The following is a 10,411-nucleotide window of genomic DNA, read 5'->3' as shown; positions in this document are numbered from 1 at the left end:
TATTATCTTACTGATAAATGTTAGCGGTTAATATATTGTGAGTTTTTTTTACAGTAATAAAATTTTAATATAATCAGCTATCTTTTGTTTTTTTTTCTTTACCATTAAATCAATCTTATATTTTCTAACTCTATTCAATGGTGAAAAATTTAACAAAATGAGAGACTACAAATCAATTATTAAAATTAAAAATATATAAACTAAAAACAAACTTTTCAATATTTCTATATTTATAGAGATTAAAAATATGTTTATTTTTTTCTATCTTACATCAAATTATTTTAATTTATATAATAACACAATAAGTGTATTCTTACTGTTTATATAAATCTCTAATAATATTTACATAATTAGATGGATATACAAAGTTGTATATATAACTTTAATATAAAGGAATGAGAAATATACTAGTTTGTTACTGTACGTAAGAGATTGAGTACTATAGTTTGACTGTGTACGCAGGTGTTAACCACTGAATAATGACATTGGTTAAATGATCCAAATGTTCAATTCTTTGATAATTGTTATGCCTAGCTTTTCCCAATGAAAATTGGAAAACGTTTTGTAGACACCACTAGGTGTACTGTACAACCAAAGAGAAAGAAATGATAAATCGACGAGTAATGCTATTTGTTTACAAAGGCATGTGGTACGAAAACGCATAGGAAAGGAATTAGAGCAATAATTAAGAGGAATTTATAACAAGAAATGGCTAATTAATCGTTACGATCGAATTCGCAAGAAAATTGAATATCACCCCTGGCCTGTGTTTTCAGCAAATTTCAAACATACATGCAAACATGTGTATATATATATATATATATATATATATTAATCCCCATGCATCTTTTGTTTCTTGTTTTTCAACCGATGGGACTTATTGTAGATTTTAAAATGTCACGTATGAGATTGACCTGTGATATTACGAGTACCGTAATTGGCATGCTCCCACATATTGCAGCTCCTATAATGAGGTACCTGTATGCCCTATATGCCTTGAGTATTATAGCAAGTGCAGCACAAAAGGCAACCATCATGGATACCACAGAGAAGAGAAGGAAGACAAGGCCTAAAAGTAACTTCAACGGCAACCATAGCCGAAAGTCTCTTTCAGCGAAACGCGATGTGAGGATCCAAATGAATATCATCACTGAAGTGGCAGAAGTGAAGACAGATATTGAATCTGCTATGATAAACACAGTAAATGCCATGTTGTTTGAGAAAATGGGCACTCCAGTTTTTTCATCGTTTCCACCTGGGATTGTGAAGGCCGCAGCGAACAAGATAGTAGTCATCAGAGTACCCACAATTGAAAATGACTTAGCTGACTGTTTTGCCCATTTCTCTCCATCTATCACAAGCTCCTTGTGCGTTTCAGTAAATAGCTCATGAGGCTTCTTATCATCACCATTTTTTTCTTCCCTACACTTGGGATGCACAATTTTCTCCACCGCCTGCACTCATTTCATAAGTTGCTCATACATCCATGCATGTTTCTCATCATAATTAAGTTAAAATTCAGACTATATGAAATTAAATTTTATGAGTAGCAATGATTCACAATACGCATCGATTGCACCCCAAAAAAAATTGAAGAAAGGAGTATCAAATATAACCTAGCTAAAAGATTTTTATTTGCCTATGTTTTGTAAACGAATAGAAACGCACTTTCTAATTAATATACTATTTTAAATACATTATTTATTATTAGATGAAATTTGTATATTAAAAATAATTAAAATAGAGTTTAATAATTATACATTGATAATGTAAAACTTAAAATTTTATTTTTAAAATAATATTGGTAAATTTAATGAACTTATTATAAATAAAAAATTGTGATAAAATAATTTTATATTATTAATATATAACTTTTTTTTATAAGAGTATTTGATATTTTTTAAAATTTTAAATTTTAAATTTCAAATAAATAATATTGTATTAGTAGGAGAACGTTAAAGAGTGTTTTTCTATTAATCTTCTTTGTAAAATCATCAAGTAAACTATTGTTAATTAGTACATTGCACATGTTATGTGAAAATGGATATATGTAAAAAGAAAGAAAAGATGGATAACCTCAAACCATTTATATTCTCTTTGCATTTGCAGAGCAGCCCCGGGCGTTTGACTAAGCTCAGAGGAAGGCCCTAAATGTCCTGCTAGATGCAAAAGGTTATTTCCAAACCTGTCTTTACGAGATTTGATTATATCCCTCCTTCCATTGACAGTATGTATGAGTTGGAACACGTCTTGTTTGCGATTAAGAACCGCATATGAAAATACGCCTCTCTTATGGCTGTCCAAGGCCCATAAGAGCTCATGGTTAGCCTCCCTCATAGCCTCTATGAACTCAACAATTCCATGCTTGGCTGCATCCAACATAGCATCGTACACCGAGGCTTCAATGAGCTGTCTATTATTAAGTTTTGCAACCATATTCTTCAGGTGTCTCAATATTTCTTGAACTTGATAATGGGTATAAGATAATTTCCTAATTCCTGAGAGAATTGGAGGGACTTAATTAGTGCTGGAGTCTTAAAGAAAAGTAAACTAAATCGATTTTTAAGCATAGAGGAACAACTCAATAAATTACATGCATATCATTTTGTTTTACGTACCGAAGAGATTTATAATGATAGTGCCAAGATCTGTCAAAGAGACAGAGCACTACTTACCCCAAAGCCCTCCCAAAAGCTTTACGGGTCCAAGCAGAAAATTCAAAGCGCATATGCAGAACCTGCCTGAAGAAGCATCATGGTAAAGAAGCTTTGAGCAGTTCATATATATGTAAAATAAAAAAGACAAATTGTTTATAGACATAAATCATTTACGTAAATCTCTCATTTAAAATCATATTTTGTAATAAGTCTCTTGTGACATAAATTTACTCTTCAATAAGTTTATAGACTTGACTCTTTATTTATATAAGTAAATATGCTTAATATTTAAAAGTGGTAAATAATGTATCACGATAAGTTGAATATACAATTATAATACGTACTAACAACAAAATTAATATTTAAATTGACTCACCTGTTAATCTTAATTTTTTTTTTGAAATAGCATAAAGTTGAACGTTTTTAACCACATATGTTTTAATAAAAAATCTATCCCTGATTTGTTATCTAAATTAAAAGAAGTCTGACTTATTGTAGGCTAGATCATAAGCTTTGATCAGGTGGTCTGACATGCTTCTATCCCACCCTCATATTTCCACTACACCCTCAAGGAAAGAGGAGAAGGGAGTCATATTTTTAGATTTTTAAATTAAATATTTTTATGATATGATAAACATTTTTTCTTAAATTTATTTTTTGATGATATAATTTATATATTTATTTCTATTTTTATTTCACTCATTTAAATTAATAAATAGAAATAAATTTCTTTCTTTTTTATTTTTATCTCTCGAAACAATATATCTTTTTTACTTAATTCTTTTTATCTTTTTATTTCTTCTTCCTTATTTCACTCCTTATCCAAACAAAAGTAAATTAAAGAGAACATTTTTTTTCTGACTTGAGTAAAAGAGAACATATACACAAAGCTACTAATATTAGGTTATCATACTTTAATAAAACACGGTTTAAGGTAACACATTAATTCTAATTGGAAAGACAGGGAAGCTGGGGAGAAGTGCACATTCGTACCTGAGGAATTGTTTATATGACGTTCCCCACCACCGTTTTGAAATATCTTTTCTACTCTTAAAACTGTACAGAAGTATATTTCTACACAATTTTTCAATAAAAAATGGTAAAAAAATTGATATAAGCATAGGACATTACATTATTGATAAAGTGTTTATTTGGTTTGTAGTTCGGTAGAACTAATTTGATGGAACTAATACGTTAATTTTTTGAAAATGTAATTTATATGTGTATTTAAATTATTATTATTTATATATTCATATTAATATATATATATATATATATATATATATATATATATATATTACTGATAAATATGAAACCAAATGGATTTAACGAGTGCATGAATAAAGGGGAAAACAAAAGTTTGATATGCATGAAAATTAAGGTAAATGTAATTAAAGGTAGTCCAGGGTAGTAATCGTCTGTAAAATGATTGCTTAATTATTTAAAATGAAATAATGTTTAAGAATTTCAATTCGAACAATAATTATGGTTGGAGTAGTTTGAGATCAGGGCTGCCAACAAAAGCTAGTGTAAATCTGTTAATAAGTGTTTTAGATTGCATACATATTTACAATATATTAAGAAATTATTGATTTAATTATATGTAACTATTTTGTTCAAATAAAAATTATTAAGCATTTGAGATATTTGGAAAAAAAAATTGATTTAACTGATGAAAGGTTATTTTGATTGTAATTTTTAAACATTTCATTCTAATTTATATATATTGATTAATAATATTTCATCAAGCTGTAAAAAAATAATCATTGATTAAGAGATTATAAAATACAAGTTTTATTAATTGAATGGTTATTAAAGAGAAAAGGCATTGGGTAAGAAAAGTGCAAAAACTTACTATAAATGATTCGCCCTAGCAGTCCAAATTGACAGCCACTTAAGAATACAGAAGGCATTTGAGCCAATGGGCGCAAGGTGCCAGAGACGACGTCGGCGGGTAAGGAATCATCCTTCTTATTAAGTTTATCAGATCCAAGTAATTTCAGAGCCACATCTACCACATCAAACCATGCATTTGATTATTAACTTTCTTCCAAATAAAGGAACTTCTAAAATAAGTAGTATTCAGAATATATTTGAATAAACCTTTTCCACGAATATTATTGCTTTACTGTACGTTAGTGAAACTTCTAAACTCTAATTTATAACATAAAAGTGCTAAGAATTAATTTTTCGGGGTTAGTCCTTTTCAGTATACAAATTATATATATATATATATATATATATATATATATATATATATATATATATATATATATATATTCTCAAAGAAATTAATAAATTTATAATTAAGCAGTTACACATGCTGTTGTTATAATAATAATAATAATAATTATTATTATTAAAAATGTTGAGAATATTTTGTATTCTTTTAATAAATTTCAATCAATAAAAAATAAAAAATATATTGCTGACATTTCTTAACTTAGTTTGAGTGATTCCCAATAAATGAATCAAAGTAGGTGTATAAAAAAAAAAATCAAACAAAACCGAACTAAATTGAGTCAAATAAAAAAATTGAACCATTAAAAAAAAAATGATCCGATCTGCTGCTCAGGTGGACATGATTAGAAGCTACATGAGCAAGGATTGGCATCTCTCTCTTCAGCACACTTTGAGACAAGGAAATTCTGTAGCATATGGTTTGGCCAAGGAGTTCATCTACTTCATCATACCCTGTTTCTTTTTAACGAGTGCCCAAATGATCTTCATTGTCTCTACTTTGCTGATTATATTGGTGTGACTGACACTAGGATTAGTTAGTCTAGTTGGTTTTTTCTTTTCTGTTTGTTCTATTTTCCGTTTAATAATATAAAAAATGGTTTTATAAAGTGGTTAGATTTGGTTGGGTTTATTAAAAAAATGAAAACCGACAGTGCACAGCCCTAAGAAGCTAGGTTAAGCAGAAATGAAGGTATGAGAGGTTTACTAACCAAATATTTCGGCCTTGATACATCGTTCAAGCAGCAAAACTAAATCAGGTTGGCTGAGCTCATCCGTGGGAGTTTTTTCGTAAAGAAAGCGAGTGATTTCTGTGTGTCCCTTATCAGCAGCCAGAAGAAGAGGGATTTCAACGTTGCTTTTCTTTGTAGTAAGCAGATCCTGGCGGACATTGTTGTCGTCAATGTTGTCTACCATGCACCTTGCTACATCGATGTTCCCAGTAAGATGAGCAACAAGAGCAAGAGCTGTAAAACCCCTCTGGTCTGTCTTCTTTAGTAATTCTTTTCCTCCTGACGTGCTTATTAACTCCCTAACAATGTTCGCATGCCCTGCCATTGCTGCAACGTGAAGAACCGAACCTGAATCCGGCGCCAAACGCGACACTTCCACCTTGTTACCGCTGATGAAACTCTCTGTCTTTTTCCAATCACCATCTTCCACGTACTTGTACAGCTCTTTATTCTCAAAATCATCATCGCCTACAACACCTGCTTGTCATTGACGACATTAAAACATGAATTTTTTGAAAGAAAAAAAAATTAATTCCATGTTGCATTTAAATTCATGTATACCTTGCTCAATATCTGGTTTGGCTTTTAACTCATTATCACTGTAACGAACGCACAAGTGATTCCAAGCTGCTTGGGCTTTATCAAATTGCCAAATCTCATCGAAATTCTTTGATCCACATGATCGTTGAATGATATGCAAAGCCATTGCATTCATCCGATGAGCATCATGTCTCGGAGTAGAAGGTGTCTCGATAGCATCCCACAGATCATTGCCCACCAAATAGTTTTTCATTAGAGTTTTCCATATTTCATAGTTGTCTTTTACTTTTTCCCAGGATGCGACATTTGTGGCTTCCATTACACTGCTTCACGATCAAATTATAGACCAAAGCCAAACAGATCTTTATAAATTTGTCCACTGCAATTCGTGGACCGTACCGGTAATTAATTAAATCCACACGAAACTCTGGTCTGGGTATTCAAAAGGGAGGCAGGTTGAAATATATATGCAGATATCTGGAAGATAACGTATTTATATAGACACAATAAAAGAACTTAATATGCTATTCCAATTCTTGGGTGTTTATTATATGGGATCTCTAACCGACCCTACAAAAGATAAACGATGTAATTTAGAAGAAGATTATACCAACAATGTTGAAGTACATAATTAATTCATCAATCATCTTATCTTTTATCATTTTTTTTCTCTCATTTAATTTTCATTTATTTTCTTCTCGATCTCTGTCTTCCTTTTCATCACTTATTATATTTTTCACTCTCTTTTTTACCTTTTTTTTAATCTCTATCTTCCGTCCACCCTAATCTAATCCACCCAAAGTACGTTGCACGTTTAGATTTTTCCTTTTTTGTGTGTTCTATCTTCTTCTTCTTCTTCTTTTTTAAGGTAGAGTTGTAATTATATTCATTTCTCTTTTAAGTTTAACGTTAATTGCAATTACATTCTCTTTATTGTAAAATTACACTTTCTTTTTTAATTTTTTATATTATTCTTATAGTTCAACATTCGTTATTTAAAAAAAGACACAATTTTCTCTCTCTTTATGTACATATATAAAACCATATACATAATATATTTGACAATTAGACATAATTTTTCAATGAAAGATGTAAGCATAATGATTGTTCACACGGTAATAATCCCTTAAATGTATAACCTGGCCTCCCAAAATAATTGGAAGATTCAAATCAATATCTTTTATTGCATGCATGGATGACAAAATATTTTATCAATATATTAAGGAAAGCTAGTTATTCATATGGTGATTTCGGAGTTTCAATCTGCTTTTGTTAAAGGGTGTCCGATTTTATATGGAACACTTGTGCAAATGAATTAATGGATGATGCAAAAAGGAATAAAATTGGGACAGTGATATTTAATGTTGATTTTGAACAGATATACCATTCAATTAATTGAGAATTTTTTAATTATATGATGACGTGGATGGAGTTTCCTGAAATATGGCGTAAGTGGGTAGCAAAATGTTTCTCAACGAGTAATTAAAATCTCAGTGTTGTTGGTTAATGATAGTCCAAAAAAAGAATCAGTACGTGTTAGAAGATGTTTGAAACGAGATGTCCTGTCTCCACTCTTAGATTGTATTTGATTTAGAAGAGAAATAAAATAGATGAAATAAAAGAAAAATAATTTTAAGAAATCAATAAAATAGGAATGATATGATATGTTGTTTGATTTAAGAAACATACGTGAAAATAGAATATAAATAAAACTATAAAGTTATTTAGTAAAAAATGAGATAAGGATGACAGAATCAAATAAAATATTGTTTTACCTAATTAAATTGATATTTTGAGGTAGAAAGACCAATTTTTTGGTTTCATTGTAACTAGAAATACATAAATTTTAAGTTGTGGGCCACACAAATTGTATGTCTTTTTTACTGCAAATTTTATGTTGTTTCTCTTCAACATCGTTGCAGTGCAACTAAGCTCAAACGTTCTATTTCTATCTTCCGTTAGTTAATTCGTCATGCAGACAGAACTGAACCATTCTGAAGAATTTATTTGTAGCTTATTTTGAACGTATTTTACAAAATAAACGCGGCCTTAAGAACTTATTTTATAAAATAAAAAAGTGAAATATATTGAGCTTCTTTCGTAAATTAAAATTAATTTGTGCTCTTAATTTTTATAAAGGCTAACTCTCTTGTCTAATTTCTCCGAAAGCAACAAAATAAGTCATGATTTTTGTTTGATAGAAAGTGTTCATAAACAAACAAAAAAAATGTATTCATGATTGTTTTTAATCTAAACAAAATTTATTTAATAAATCCTTAATTAAATTATTTAGCCAAATAGTACTCAATTTAAAATATTTAAACTGAACTGAACACGGCCTTAGAGTCCATTCTGAGTAATATTTAAAATAGCTGTCTCTTTGAAGTTATTTCATAGCTGAAAGGTTGGTGGTGAGCAATTACTTTAACCATATAAAACGAGTAACGATTCAAACTTTTTAAATGCTATCCTACATTCATTTAATAAGCCGTACAGATTATAATGTAACTCACCTAACACGGAACTTGCTGAAAAGAATCTTAAATGTGTGTCGTTCAAGAATACATATCGAAATTGAAATTACCCCTTATAATTAAAGGGGGGAAATTCTTAATAATTACTATTATTATAATATTTTTTCAAATTATTGGTGTTTTATAATATCTAATTTAATTAATATTTTAAATATATCCTTATTTAATATCAATTACTATAGTAGCGCAGGCATCAAATATCAAATTATTAATGTTTAAATATATATTTTTATCTTTGATAAAAAAATCAATTTTTATCTTTCTTCTTTAATAATTTTTTATTTTGTGTTCATTTTTTAATAAAATAATAATTTTATTTTTTATAATTATTTTTCTAATCTAGGTAAATTATTGAATTTTATGTTTGTTTCTATGGTAAATATGTGAATTTTGATTTAATTTTCACTAATTATAAATGATTTTTCATAAAATTTCTTAATTTATCATGATTAAAAAATTTCAATGATCAAAATCAAAATCATTATTTTATTAAATACTCAATGCAAAAAAAAAATTAGAGAACAAATATAAAAATTAAATATTTATTATGGATTAAAAATATATTTAAGTCAATCATTAAATAAAAATATTTTAGTTTAAATATAACAATATTTTATTTTAACTAAATATTTCTTAATAAACAAAAACATTTTAATCTCTTTATTTTTTATTTTTTCAATTTTAGTTCCACATTCTTGAAAATTCAATTTTTTTTTGTATAATTATTAAATTTACATATTTTTATATTTTTACATTTTAATTAATTAAATCATCTTTATATAGTACCCTAAATGGATATATTAGTTCTAAGATTCAATTGAATTGAAATAAAATAAATAAAATATACAAAGAGGAACAAAAATCATGGATAAGAAATTAAAGAGAGACAAAAATTATAATTTAATTCCAAATTAGCTAGAACATTGTTGAGATAAACAGAAGAGAATTTTTTTATAATAATTTTCTTTAACATAAGTAAATTTATTGTTCTTTAAAATAACTTTATTTGGTATAATTTTAATTTTTCAAAATTTTAACAATAAAGAGAAAAAAAACTCTATTACGCAGGCAGAAAATGTAACTATTAAATAGTATACTTTAAAACAATATAATCAAAATTAATACTTATATTATTAAAATAAAATTAAAAATTTTAAGCTTAATATATTAGTTACATTTCTTCACATTTATTTTCTAAAAATAAATTTAGATAATGATATTATGAGACAAAAAGTAAATAAATAATAATATAATTTTTTAATTTTATTTCTTAGATTCCAATTTAATGATATATTATTATAATAACTGTGATGTTATTTTTTTTTGTTATTGTAATACTTTAATTTTTGCTAATTGTGAATTTATTTATTTGGTCATTGGAGTTTTGAGACGAATAAAATAATGTTTTTACCACATGGCGATCTATTAAGTTGCTATTATCTAAAGGTTTCAATGAAGCTTTCACAATAGTCAAATTCTTGATGATTCTTTTTGTTGATTCTCATTTAAAAAATAGTCCAAAATATAGTTGCAATTGATTGCACGGGATAACTTGATAAATTCAATAGAAAAGGTTTTCTTATTTAAGTTAGGTTTAATTATTCGTTTCATAGTTTATATTTTTTCTTAGTCTCGATAGTATGAAAATGATTTCTTTTTAATTTTTATAGTTAATATTTTAATTTTTTTTTAATCTTTAAAATTTATA

At 27.6% G+C, this 10,411-nt stretch overlaps 1 protein-coding gene across 2 annotated transcripts; it reads right to left on the bottom strand.

Annotated features, from left to right (window-relative positions):
* Positions 1 to 699: 699 nt before the first annotated feature.
* On the bottom strand, positions 700 to 6,861 carry LOC102663989 (uncharacterized). Of its 2 annotated transcripts, XM_041005082.1 has the most exons (7): positions 6,191 to 6,861; positions 5,609 to 6,106; positions 4,513 to 4,668; positions 3,651 to 3,731; positions 2,676 to 2,741; positions 2,077 to 2,498; positions 700 to 1,454 (listed from the first exon to the last, which is right to left on the bottom strand). In XM_041005082.1, exons 1-7 carry the CDS (start codon positions 6,486 to 6,488, stop codon positions 864 to 866), a joined length of 2,112 nt encoding a protein of 703 aa, XP_040861016.1. In that variant the 5' UTR covers positions 6,489 to 6,861; the 3' UTR covers positions 700 to 863. The 2 variants fall into 2 exon arrangements, with proteins under 2 accessions (XP_040861016.1, XP_040861017.1); XM_041005083.1 differs by lacking the exon at positions 3,651 to 3,731 and having other exon boundaries at positions 6,191 to 6,860.
* Between the last annotated feature and the right edge of the window lie 3,550 nt (positions 6,862 to 10,411).

Source organism: Glycine max, chromosome 9, assembly GCF_000004515.6.
Source record: "Glycine max cultivar Williams 82 chromosome 9, Glycine_max_v4.0, whole genome shotgun sequence".
Taxonomy (NCBI): Eukaryota; Viridiplantae; Streptophyta; class Magnoliopsida; order Fabales; family Fabaceae; genus Glycine; species Glycine max.
Note: the sequence above shows the minus strand (reverse complement) of the source record. Positions and strands in the feature narration are given on the sequence as shown.